Below are 14,425 nucleotides of genomic sequence, written 5' to 3'. Positions count from 1 at the left end.
TGACCAACCTGCAACATGCTGCCACTGAGCATGTGATTATCAACAGATACGGATACCTTTTATACAAGATAAAGTCAGTTATGCGCTGATGAACACCAGACAGTTCTGGGGGATGTTGTACCAATTGGCATTACTGAGCTAGCGTCACCGGTTCTGATCCTGTTGTAGGCGTCGTATATTAGTATTACACTACAACGCTACTAAAATATATACATATAGTTCATGTTTAAGGACCTACACTACATATACTAATCATTTCATGAACATGGAACAGTGAATATATATTTATTGTATTGTATGCACTACAACTCCAGGAGGGGCTCATATATCATTGTATTAGGTCTCTCGTCGATCTTATTTCAGAGTTGTATTTCCAAAAAAAAAGATAGTGTTTGTTTTATTGTCACCATGTCGTAATATAACAAGTTATTGTCGTAATGGAGAACGTTTTTGACATTGACACCTTGTTGTAGAATCGTTCATACCCACCTATACCCAACCTCTTGCCGGTGTTCCACTGTGGAAGATGATCCTTCTGGTGTTTGTTTGTTTGTTCGCTTGTTGTTTAACGCCGCACTCAGCAATAGTCCAGCTATATGACGGCGGTCTATAAATAATCGAGACAGGACCAGACAAGCAATTAATTGACATCATGAGGATCCATGAAATTGGGATACGGTGTCATGCATCAACCAAGTTTAGCGATCCTGACCTCCCGATCCCGTTAGTCTCCTATTAAGACAAGCAGAGTCGCCTTTTACGGCAAGCATGGGTTGCCTAAGACCTATGCTACCCCTGATCTTCACGGGTCCCTTCTCGTGTAATAATAATGTCAACTGGGTCATACCATGGTCACCTATCTTGCTTCCCAAGAATATGTGCACACACTTTTTGTTTAAATATGGTCTCCGTGGTCTAGTGGTAGAGCATCCGCCCGAAGACCGGAAGGTCGTTGGTTCGATCCCCGGCCGCGTTACTCCAAAAGACGTTTAAAGATTATACTTGTTGTTACCCTGCCTGGCGCTGGGTTTTATGGGGGCTAAAACAACTTGTCAAACGACTTGTCAACTCGGGGTCAGTATACTGGGTCCGAGTGGGGTATTCATATTAAACTGCGGCATGGTATCTCAGTGAGCTAGCGCCATTAAATCGGAATTAGTCCGGACTAGTACTAGCAGCCATACACACAAACACACGCGCATGCACGTAGCTATATAGGTGCAATAATCTTGGACGCGACGTTAAACCCAATTTCACCTCACCTCACCTCAAATATGGTCTGGCTCAATGACAGAGTTTATGTGTCCAAATTTGTTACCTCTCTCTTAAGCCAGTAAAAACACAGTTTCAACAAAGCATGATCCATCAAAGACGAAGAAAAAACATTCCCTGTTTCTTGAAGTACCCTGCGCGATACTAGTCTGTATCGATTGACCCAAAGAGAGAGCGTCTCCGCAGAAAGCGGAAGGTCCGTGGTTCGATCTCCTTGACATTATAAGATGGTATTTCTTGTTACCGTGCTGATTAGTCGGCTTGGGGTCGGAATACTGTCTCAGTGGGTTATCCCTGTAAAACTGAGGCATGGTATCTCGGTGGGCTAGCACTGAAACCGGCAGAAATAAAAACAGCCACACACACATACGTGCATGCATGTCGCTCATCTTCCCGAGGCAAGTGAGTTAACTGACTATAAACGTCAACTTTCCACCCTTGCCCAATTAGGCTGGTATTATGGAGTTACATTTTGGCTGGGTTAACGAGTCTATGCATAGTCCAATCAAAAGCGCGCAACGAAATCGAAATCCGGTTCGTAAACTGTCATGTAGATTTCGGTCGATTGCAGGATTTGCAAAACATGTGCACCGCCAAATTGTTGTCAACAGATATTTTCAAAATCTTTTCATGATTTTAATCAAGGTGCTCACGTGATTTGATGCACTTGGCAATGTATGACCCGTTTTATCACAATATAGATCTTGATTACCGATCAGATCGTGTTGACTTGGCGCCGCCATTTTGTTTGAAGCGGTACGAGAGGTGGAATCTGATTGGTCCATATGAGAGGCATAGAAGGGACACGTAATAGCCACTGGTGGTTCTAAGATCGAGCCCGGTAATTCCAGCCAAGGTCGGCAAGGGTGGAAACTGGGTTTTTAAAGTCAGCTAACTCTCTTTGCCTCTGGAAGATGGCATGTCGCTATGTAAGTTCAATAACATTGAACGCGACGATAAACGATTTCACCTCACCTCTATTGACTCTATCGATGACCGTTTCCAGATCAATTGCGAATCCCGTAATAAACGTCTCGCCATCCCATTATCCGTCATATATAACATGATGTGTCTGGTGCACAGATCAACACGCGTTATTCGTGACTGATGAACTGTTATGTTCCGACATCAAATAGCCCACAGAAGTTCCTTCTTGATCGGGCCATAGGTGGCCCAGTCGCCCAAGGCGCCGTGATTCGCTGTGCAGAATTCACACCAGGCACGCCAGAAACCTATGATTGTGGGTTCGAAACCCGGCTCGCCCCGATTATGTTTCTAGGTTTGTCAGCACCATACCCGTGATCGTGGGTTTCACCAAAGTGGTAAACGTCTGAGACCTGCATCACTTCGGGCTTTCCTCCCACATTAAGCTGACACGCCGTGATATAACTGGAATAATATTAAAAGCGACGTTAAACCCAACTCACTCACTCACTCCATCTTGATATAATCGACACTCAAATATAACTTTCCAATTATGTCAGTCTATATCTGGTTCAATATCGGGATTTTATGACCGATTCTTTCATATGCTCAACGGAATGAGGAGTATTTCCAATAATTAAATATATTATTGACATGCTGACATTGGCCAGTATATGTCAGGAACACTTTTTTTGTATGCAAAATATGTGAGCAGTGGGTGCTTACGGAAGGGCAGGATAGTCATGCTTACCCTATTGCGAACACCAGGTGTCATCAGGGCGATCCATTCATATAATTTCTCCGCGTTTCAATCGCAAAGTGTTATTTCAAACAAGGACAGTCCCTCCCATCCACAGTTTACTTGAGCTTTTACAGATACTTGGTGTTACTTTTGCTGTTGGTACGGTGATGATGCAGATGCCCGCCCAATTACCAGGCCTGGCACCCCCCAAATCATAAGTCGGGGTCTCAAGGACCCCCCAGTAGAGTGAGTGAGTGAATTTTGCTTTACGCCGCTTTTAACAATATTTCAGCAATATCAGCGGGGAAACCAGAAATGGGCTTCACACATTATACCCATGTGGCGAATCGAACCCGGGTCTTCAGCGTGACGAGCGAACATGGCTACCCCTCTCTCCCCAGTAGAAAGGTACGGGTATATCACAGTTTGTAATCATCGATTTTGCGATCAGGTACAGTGCAATATTGGTACTTATATTCAATTAATGTCACGCCTTGTGAAGAATTTTAATGTCAGACCGTTGTCCTTATTACATAAATAATATTAGATGTTGAACCACGACCATTATTTGGTGATAACTCATGATTTTGAGAAGAATCTTTATCGTGAATAAACCAAAACAATTTAACCAATTAAATTCAAGGACAGCATCCTATTTTATTAAAATATTGTGTTATAATAATAATAATAATTTAATCATAATAGTGTGAGTGAATATAACATAACGCCGCATCAGCAATCTTGCAGTTATTCGCGGCGATTAAATATCACGTACCAAACTCATTAACATTATTTACTCGAAGCTGAAAATAAGCAACAATTGATAACAATAATCAATACAAATCTCTCAACAGTGAGATGTTAGTAATAGGCCTTAATGCATGTAAGACACCAAGGTCCCCTACACATTGATCTCGGTGCCATCGGCCTCAATGTCACTGACTTGTGTGAGAAAGGTCTCTAACACCACTTTGTTAACTGTTACCTCGATCAGCCCCAGGAGACAGACCTCGCACTCTAACAGCACTCTCGGTACATCGGAGGCATGTAACAGTACTTCCCTCTATATCGCTGTCTGTGGCAGCCACATGTGAGACGAACAGCCCGGCTGACGTAAATATAGAACGCGCGGCAGTGACAGCTTGATCCGTCTATCTAGTCAAGATGTGCGGTTCAGACTCGGGTCATGCTCACTCGACCAGCAGGTTCATTTGACCTAGAACCTGTCAGCTGTAAATCCCGCGGCTTGCACGTGATCCTGTAAAAATAGCATGAGCTATGTTGTGAACTCGCGACGGGAATCAATACTGAGCTCGAAAGCAACTTGAGCCGTCTCAAGGTGAATTAGTGTCACGTGATTAACAACTGTCTCGCTTTACCGCAGTATATGTATACGGATATAACACTGTGATTCACACTGAAAAGAGGTTCTATATTTCCTTGGCAGTTCTACTCTCATGTTTGTCATTGATACCGCAACAAGCTGAGCGGGCCGCGTTAGTGTACCGACTTTTGCGTTATAATGAGGTAGATATGAGCGAGAGTTGAGGTTGCGCTCATTTGACCACTGTTCTTTTGTTGTGTTGATTCTCTGACAGTGGAATGTCCGCGCGACGCAGCCATACGGAGCATTTAGAAACTTTTCTAACTTAACTCACCAAACTGCACGCTGGCGGCAGTAATGTTTAAGAGATCTATCAACTTCTCGCCGTTTGAGAAAGACCAGCTATTACGCCTCATCCGGGAGTACATCGTTATATTCGAGGACAAGCGTTTAGATGGAGTTGGAAGACGCGAGAAGGAGCGAGCTTGGCTGGAGCTGACGGACAGGTACAACTCGCTGGAAAATGTCAACCTACGAACCAGCAAACAGCTACAGGCTTGTTGGAAAAATCTCAAAAACAGAGCAAAGGATGTCACCGAGGCATGTAAGAGAGGAGAGGAGTTCCCATTCTTCACTATGTCCAACAATCTTAATTCGAGTTACCTCCCTTTCAACTCTTTCAGCGAGGATGAAAATGGATACGAGATTCGAGGTATGTCCTCACTGTAACACATTTACGCTTCAGTTAACACAAATGGTGCATGACGTTTCGTTGCTGTTTTTGTCGTCCACGTTGAACTTTTGTTTGAGATGGCATTGTTTTGTTTCAACTAGAAAGCATTACGAGCGGTTATTAAGTAATGAGCTGTTGTCGGTATGCCGAGGGAGGTGGTCGGAGTGAGTTTGTCAGCAACCTCGCTTCCGTGTACCGTAACTTCATGTAAGACTCTTAGTGCTTGTCAGGTGGGATGAAGTACCTGCTCAAAGGTCTATGTCTCTATATAAACATAGAGAAGATTACGTACAATAGGAGTTACTTGTCCTTATTACTGTGGCAACAAATGGTTCATCTCAACCTGCACACCGAGATTTGTAACGGTACATACAATTTCAATGTTCATATACATGTAGTTGTTCAGTTCTATCTCGCAAAATAAAAAGTTATTAATTTGAACATAATTAAGGTACTAGTAATTTATTTATTTATTATTTTTTTTAAATTTATTTAATTTATCTATTTATTTATTTATTTATTTATTTATTTATTTATTTGTGTGTGTTTGTGTGTGTAGGGGGGGGGGGGGGGGGGGGGGGCTGAATGGAAAATAAGTTACATGTTTCTGGGAGCGGGGATACTGAAAAGGTGTTGCATAAAGTAGGGACCTAACAAAATATGATACAGTCCCATAAACGACTTCATGCTTGGGTGGTGTCCCTTTGCGTTGATGTTAAACTTATCCGAGTCCTGTGACTAGAAGTTATGATGATTAAATACAAATTTATTTTGAAGATTGAAGATTTAACTATGGAATTCAACTCGGTTTATGCATACTATTATGTGACTATTATTATTGTGCATATTAAAGTACTTCTGTTTGATATTTCCAGTGAAAGCAGAACGTAATAGCGACGACGAAGATGCCGCCAATGACGACTTCACTGTCACCTTCAACGCCCATCCACAACCCTACTCTGTCAGTAATTCTCCTTCACCCCTTCCGGAGTCGGGTCCTGTAAATTACGTTTACTCTCCCACCGCATCCACACAATCGTTACTGATTCCTCCATCATCATCACATGTGCTGTCGTCATCAGTTTCCGCGCTCGCGTCATCCCCATCTCGTTCCCCTCCCCGTGAAGGACCCCTAGATGAGAAGGTTCAACGCCTGGAGAGAAGTGCCCCCACGAGATTGCCGTGTTCAGTGCCTACTTACAAAGCCCCGGAACGAAGCATTAGTAAGTCAGTTGATCGCATTGCCACCTCTATACTCTTTGAGCGTGGCGTGTACGACCACCCGGGTTCCCAGGGCTTGCTTGTTCCTCGGTTGTCAGACGCTGTATCAAGTGAAGGAAACCTCCCACCACGTGATAACTGGATGCATAATCACCGTCAGCATTGCAATACAAGTCCACCACAGTACAAAAATGCTCAGCGATTTAACAGTTCTACACAACCTTTAAGAAAGGGCGGTAACTCCCACCGTCCTATCACGTCATCTAGACCAATGGCGTCAAATACTGCCCGTGCAAGTGTCAATGGCCATGTACCGCTTCCATCGCCCCGCAAGATGAAGAAAGCTGCTCAATACAGGAGACTGGAACATGAGGTTAGAATGAAGAACTTGAAGTTTGAGAGGAACTGTGTTGAAGCCGAACACAAGCTCAAATGTGAACTTTTGCAATTGAAGATCAAATACTACAAGAATAAACTAGGCGAAGAACGTTGCAACCGACCCTCTCAAGCCGACCTCACCCATGTTGGACCCGAATAACTTGTTGAAAGTATTTTTTGTGTGAATTCGTTCCTACCGTCCGGACTTCAATATGAAGTGGACGGTGTTGAGAGCTTATGGTTCAGAGAGTATCCACTGTTCACATATTGACATATTTCTTGATACTCGTGGATATTTGAGCGAGAAATGGTGTGCCGGTTTAGTGTCGTGATCCTTGCCAACTAATAATGGGTGCTACTGAGAAGAGTCACACACTTCAAAACAGCCAGTATTTACTCCAGACACACTCAGGGTAACTAACGCATTGTATTAAATAATGTAACCATTTCGGTGGCTTGCTTCGATCGAAAGTGCAATGTAGCGGTGTCCTCCCATAAGAGCTACATGGCATTCGAATAACACTAGTCAAATACCGGTGTGTATGCACCTGTCTTTTACCTGTTTGTCTATGTAGATAATAATGATGTAATCGCGTGCCTCAGACATAATCATATCAATATTTAGTTTATATGATTTCAGCTCCGTCTAAAGGGAAGTTAAAGAAAACACACTTCTTTCATAAGACCTGTTTGTCTGTCATAGCATAACATGGGTTAAATATGTGAAGCCAATTTCTGGTGGATATAGCTTGAATATTGATAAAAGCGGCTTAAAACCCAACTCACACTTATCTGTCAAGGCGACGGGTGATGCACCAATTGTGATGTTCCTTAACTTGTTTTGACTGATATATTTTGACGTTCATGATCTATATCAAGCTGTAAGATGCAGCGTTATCGTTGAGCTGAAATCATATAAACATCAAATTGATCTTTCTTTCAAGACACGGGGCGGTCGGGTGGCCTAGTGGTTAAAGCGTTCTCTCGTCACGCTGTCATATTGCTGAAATATTGCTAAAAGTGGCGTATAACCATACTCACTCACTCACTCACTCTTTCAAGACACGAAATATGAGCAAAACAATAACACTGTGTTAAATGTAACATTGCATTATAACAGCCGAAACCTACTTAAGCTTGTTCAATCCAATATGGTGTCTCATGTGAAGAACATAAACTGTGGGGAAAAGAAACTATACCTCTGTTGACTTGATTTTATCATGTGTTTGATTTTCATTTGAAAATATTTTAAGTTGGCGATGATATATCCAACAAGGGGCGGTCGGGTAGCCTAGTGGGTAAAGCGTTCGCTCGTCACGCAGAAGACCCGGGTTCGATTCCCGACATGGGTACAATGTGCGAAGCCCATTTCTGGTGTCCCCCGCCGTGATATTGCTGGAATATTGCTAAAAGCGGCGTAAAACCATACTCGCTCGTATATCCAACAAAAAAAGCTAAAAGGTGTTTTTCGCATATGCTGATGGGTAATTTAGACATCTTTATCTTGAAAATCAATAAATTTGTTGTTGTATTTTTTCGCCTCAAATTTACAACATTAAAAAGTTGGTAAAGGTTAAGTGGTTACAAATTCATTTTTTGACCGAGTCTTCATTGAACCAATATATTTTTACCCCAATTACCCATCCAGAGATTACCTTTTACAAACTGCGGAAGGGATGAATGATGGTTCAATAGACACATTCAAAGATGGCAACAGTTCTTTCAACTTTCAAATGCATAAAAAACGAACTCGGTATACTTTCTTTTCACCCGTGATTTAAATCATAGACGCTTCATAATTTTCTTCACCTGGCTGTTCTCCTTGTTCCTCTGAGTGTTGATGCCAAACCCAACCACATGTCGCTGATGTCACCCAGTGACTATACGATTTGATTGACCCATACTGTGTTGAGTGTGTTCTCATATGGCTGCAGACCATTCGTGACCAACTCGTGTTATTCCGGGACAAGCCGAATAGCGACTCGTGCCCTTCTCATGGCCATTTTTGCGACCGGGCTCCGTCTTAGCTCAAACGGGCATACCTAAAACAATTGTCAACTCGTTGCGTAATGGTTCACACATCTTTACCCATATATTATATATATTTAAGATGCAATTTAAAGCACATCGGGACATGCGGAATTATACAGTATGATTGAACACATTTAACTGTGTCTTGGGTATATTTTTAGATGCAAGACATATGTAAAATCAAAAATTATTTCTGAGGGATTCTTTGACGAAGAACTTGAAATCATACGCGCATTCTGATTGGTTTGTCGTATTTTCGCACATAACATTCATCGATAGGGGGACGAGTCTTCGTGAAGATTACGGAAAGGGGCGAGTGGTGACGAATGGGCTGCAGACGTGTGTATGATTACGTTATGGCGGCTCGCTTCGTTATAAAACCGACACTCCCTGTTCATGCATGCATAAACACTGTATTCTGACATCTAAGAGCCATGCTTTACCCATGAGCTAAGATGAATGTGAAGATCAGTGTTTTCAATGAGACATATATTTATACAATACTATTATCATTTGTGACACAAATGAGATACGAACAATATGAATGTTGTACTGACCTTGCCCGTCCTTGAACCTTTTCTGACGTTTGTTATGTTGTACAAAGTGATAACGAGAAGACGTTTTCCAAGTTTGCATTTTGTGACAAATGTTATTTGATATAGAATATATATAGACATATATGTTTACATGTACTACTTACAAAGTATCCAAAGTAGAAGTGTGTGATAAGTGATTATTTGTTGTTTAACGCCGCACCCAGCAATATTCCAGCTATATGACGGCGGTCTGTAAATAATCGAGTCTGGACCAGACAATCCAGTGGTTGACATCATGAACATCGATCTACGCAATTGGATCAACCAAGTCAGCGAGTCTGTCCACCCGATCCCGTTAGTCGCCTCTTACGACAAGCATAGTCGCCTTTTACGGCAGGCATGGGTAGAAGGGTGTGTATGTGTTTACAAGCTAACGTATCTGAATTTTCCTTCCTGATGTTATCAGAATTATGTGTTTTCTGTTGAAATATCTTGTTACAATATGGTTATTATTATCATGACCTTTTTCCATACCTTGATGTGTGACTTTCCAACAAACTGGTATCATGGCCATTCTGATTCTAACGAGTGATGTGATTTTATAATCAAGTATATTTTATCATTCCTAATTAAAGTTGCCTTACACAATGTTGTAACTATTTGTATTGATTTGTTATCGGTCACAGATGTCATATGGCGTGACAGATTATCTATAGTAATATAATAGAATCGGTGGTCCTTAACCGTTTCTGAGGAATATACATTATAATGGACGAACAAAGAAAATGTGGGATGAGTGAGTTGGGTTTAACAATGTTTTGAACAGTATATCATATCGGTTTTATCTAAGCATGTCAGAGTAATTCCTGGCCGAACTAACTATGACGCGTCAACCAGTTCGTGCACGTGACTCAGACATATTTTGTGTGAACGGTTCAGCCTATTTTTTAGCTGTTAAGCCAGTCCATTTTGTGAATGAGTCTCCGTGTGAATTTTGAATGGGTTGACAAATCTGGGATCACAACGACTATGTCCATTGGATGCTGGTACATCTAAGGGACGCAAATCTGCTCAGTGACATACGGTTTCTTTGGCCGCTTGGCCATTGGTTCCCACTGGTTATACCACTTGATCCAGGTGTGTTCCTCAAGTGTGTATACAATAAGACACACGTGATAACTGATGTTTCCGCTTGATCCAGGTGTGTCCCTCAAGTGTGTATACAATAAGACACACGTGATAACTGATGTTTCCGCTTGATCCAGGCGTTTCCCTCAAGTGTGTATACAATAAGACACACGTGATAACTGATGTTTCCGCTTGGTCCAGGTGTGTCCCTCAAGTGTGTATACAATAAGACACACGTGATAACTGATGTTCCCGCTTGATCCAGGTGTGTCCCTCAAGTGTGTATACAATAAGACACACGTGATAACTGATGTTCCCGCTTGATCCAGGCGTTTCCCTCAAGTGTGTATACAATAAGACACAGGTGATAACTGATGTTCCCGCTTGATCCAGGCGTTTCCCTCAAGTGTGTATACAATAAGACACAGGTGATAACTGATGTTCCCGCTTGATCCAGGCGTTTCCCTCAAGTGTGTATACAATAAGACACAGGTGATAACTGATGTTCCCGCTTGATCCAGGCGTTTCCCTCAAGTGTGTATACAATAAGACACATGTGATAACTGATGTTCCCGCTTGATCCAGGCATTTCCCTCAAGTGTGTATACAATAAGACACAGGTGATAACTGATGTTTCCGCTTGATCCAGGCGTTTCCCTCAAGTGTGTATACAATAAGAGACATGTGATAACTGATGTTCCCGCTTGATCCAGGTGTGTCCCTCAAGTGTGTATACAATTAGACACATGTGATAACTGATGTTTCCACTTGATCCAGGTGGCCCCACAACTATGTATACAATACGACACAGGTGTTAAGTGACGTTTCCGGTTGATCCAGGTGTGTCCCTCAAGTGTGTATACAATAAGGTATAGATGATAACTGGTCTGTTTGCTTGATCCAGATGTGTCCCTCAAGTGTGTATACAATAAGACACAGATGATAACTGGTGTTTCCTCTTGATCCAGGTGTGTCCCTTAAGTGTGTATACAATATGACACAGGTGATGATTGTTCACAATGGATTGTCAATCCAGTTGAATGTCCAGATAGCATACATGAGTAACCAACTATGCTCTTGGAAACCTGCAATATCGGAGGAGGCTTGGCTTGTTAAGCGATATAGGGGCGGTCGGGTAGCCTAGTGGTGAAAGCGTACGCTCGTCACGCCGAAGGCCCGGGTTCGATTCCCGACATGGGTACAATGTGTGAAGCCCATTTCTAGTGTCCCCCGCCGTGATATTGCAGGAGTATTGCTAAAAAGCGGCGTAAAACCATACACACTCACACTTCTCATATCTGGCGGTCGTGAGTTTAAGAGAATGCAGTTTTCTTTCGGAAGAGTAAAACAATGCTAATTTGACTGATGTCGATCTTAAAGTGACCCAAATACAGTCAAAATAGACGCTGCAAAAGAAACAGAATAAGCGAGTAAGCATGTAGACATTTTAGGCGGGTCACTTGAACCAAAGAACTGTCGTTCCGCATGGCAATTCTCTTTTAGAATGCTCGCTGTCTTTATTGGCAATTAAGTGGGTGGATGTAGCCTAAATGCATGATCTGAGGAGGAAATTCGAATGAATCTTGGCATTGAGACAAAATTACGGTTAATCATACCTTTCATTCAGATGAGTATCCCGTCGGCAGTATATTTCTCAACGCACCGTAGATCTACATCCATTACCGTAGTGAGAAAAACACCAATTATAGCAGCATGAGAAGATCTTGGCACAGGAAGTCTTGCAACCGTCGACGCTGACGCTTGTGGCAAGGTAATAGTGAGATGAGAGGTCTAACTCGCTAAGATTCTATTGATCTCACATAGACACGTGTTGTGTTGCAGATATGAATATTATCAATAGAAATTTAACTCTTTTGAGAAACAATCTCAAAGAGCTTCATAGGAAAGATATGGTTAATGGTTGACAAGGGACATTTTCAAATTTAACCCATTTGTGATGAACATAATTTCTGTGAGTGAGTGAGTGAGTGAGTATGGCTTTACGCCGCTTTTAGCAATATTCCAGCAATATCACGGCGGGGGACACCAGAAATGGGCTATACACATTGTACCCATGTCGGGAATCGAACCCGGGTATTCGGCGTGACGAGCGAACGCTTTAACCACTAGGCTAGCCTACCGCCCTTCAATGCTATAGAGCGTTTGTAGGCCGTGGAGTGTTTGTGTGGCGCACATGAGAAATGTGAAGTCTGTAGAGAAAACGTACCAAAGCATCAAGTCATCCTTTTCAAGGTCGCATAAGTCACCAAGCTGCCGTTTCATTATGTGCCTTGAATGTCACTTATGGAAATAGGGTTTGCATCCACATCAGAAGCAAATGCCATACTGGCTACGTGATTGGAAGTCTGTCAGTCGGAACAGTACAGGAAATAGAAATGAGACATGGGTTCTGAATAATGACGTGGAACTACGGATCTAGGATGAATCAACGCCGAGAGGCTGGTGAGCTTTTAGCATTTGTCTGTGTGGTTCGTTACGTTTATACAGTAGCAGTAGCAGCATAAGCAGAAGTAGGTTGTGTAAGCAGTTGTAGTAGTGGTAATAGTAGGCTTAGTAGAAGCAGTAGAAGTAGTATTAGTAGTTGGAGTAGTGATGTATTGGTGAAAGTGTTGGTGATCGTAATGGTGATGTTGTAGTAGTAGTAGTAGTGGTAGTAGTAGTAGCAGTAGTGAGTGAGTATGGTTTTACGCCGCTTCGCACATTGTACCCATTTCGGGATTCGAACCCGGGTCTTCGTGACGAGCGAACGCTTTAACCACTAGGCTACCAGACCGCCCCACATAATTTCAGACACAATTCCCTATTTTGACTTGTTTACGTGTACCAGATGTTCCCATGTTTGTTTCAATTGACGGAAGCCACGGGTGAGTGAGTGAGTAGGTTTTAACGCCGCTTTTAACAGTATTCCAGTTATAACGCGGAGTGTCAGCTTAATGTGGGAGGAAAGCCCGAAGTGATGCAGGTCTCAGACGTTTACCACGAGCACGGGTATGGTGCTGACAAACCAAGAAACATAATCGGGGCGTACCGGGATTCGAACCCACAATCATAGGTTTCTGGCGTACCCAAGGGACGCAACTCTGCACAGCGAATTGCGACGCCTTAGACGACTGGGCCACCCGTGCCCCGATGCCACCGGTGGGGCAGGATCAAACACCCCAGCCCATCATTTGCATTATATGGTGTTTTAACATAGTGACATTGACAAAAGGTGATGCGAAAATTGAAGAATCCTTCACAGCCTTTTGGAAATCTTTGTCCGGGCCATAGGAAAGCAAGGCTTGTGTTCTTTAATCTTTAACATCGCATTAGCAGTGTTTCAGCATATTTTGCAACGAGGTAAGTTAGTATGAAATAACAAACTATGAGCAAATGGACCGCCTCTGTAGTCTAGTGGTAGAGCGTCCGCCCGGAGAGCGAAAGGCCCGGGGTTCCATCCCCGGCCGCGTCATACCAAAAGATATTTCAAGATGGTACTGGTTGTTACCCTGTCTGGCGGTCGGCATTAAGGGGCTAAAACGAGGACTGGTCGGCTCGGAGTCAGTATACTGTGTCTGAGTGGGGTATTAATGTTAAACTGCGGCATGGTATCTCAGTGGGCTAGCACTATATATCGGCATCAGTCCAGACTAGTACAAGCAGCCACACACTCACACACACGTGCATGCACGTCGCTATATAAGTGCAATAATCTTGGACGCGACGTTAAACCCAATTTCACCTCACCTCACCTCATGAGCAAATGATATAGCGAAATTGTTAGCACGATGGCACGAATTTAGTAATAATAAACAATAACCAGACTAATACTACAAATCATCTTTAACTATTTTTTATGTGATTACTAAACTCCGTTGGCCACCAGCAACCAAAATACCGTGGGTACTAAGTGTATCTAATATGCCCTGTCAGGACTTCTGCTGTTACATTTGCTACAGATGGTTGTATTGTATGCATACGTCCCTGTGTTTCACAAACCAAAACAGAGCATTTGAACAGAACGTCAGGCAAGGGAACACATATAAATGAGTATCTTTGTTCTTGTATACATGATTTATTACGACTACACGCCGAAACAAAAAAGGGAAACAGTTGGTGAAAAAATGCCCTCTTTG

At 42.7% G+C, this 14,425-nt stretch overlaps 1 protein-coding gene across 1 annotated transcript; it reads left to right on the top strand.

Annotated features, from left to right (window-relative positions):
• The first annotated feature begins 4,619 nt into the window (after positions 1-4,619).
• Positions 4,620-7,193, top strand: LOC139465316 (uncharacterized). Its single transcript, XM_071247011.1, has 2 exons — positions 4,620-4,974; positions 5,871-7,193. The coding sequence occupies exons 1-2, from the start codon at positions 4,620-4,622 to the stop codon at positions 6,752-6,754; spliced, it is 1,239 nt and encodes a 412-aa protein (XP_071103112.1). The 3' UTR covers positions 6,755-7,193.
• The last annotated feature ends 7,232 nt before the right edge of the window (positions 7,194-14,425 follow it).

This window comes from Haliotis cracherodii, unplaced genomic scaffold (assembly GCF_022045235.1).
Source record: "Haliotis cracherodii isolate W230 unplaced genomic scaffold, xgHalCrac1.p SCAF_18, whole genome shotgun sequence".
In the NCBI taxonomy this organism is placed as follows: Eukaryota; Metazoa; Mollusca; class Gastropoda; order Lepetellida; family Haliotidae; genus Haliotis; species Haliotis cracherodii.
Note: the sequence above shows the minus strand (reverse complement) of the source record. Positions and strands in the feature narration are given on the sequence as shown.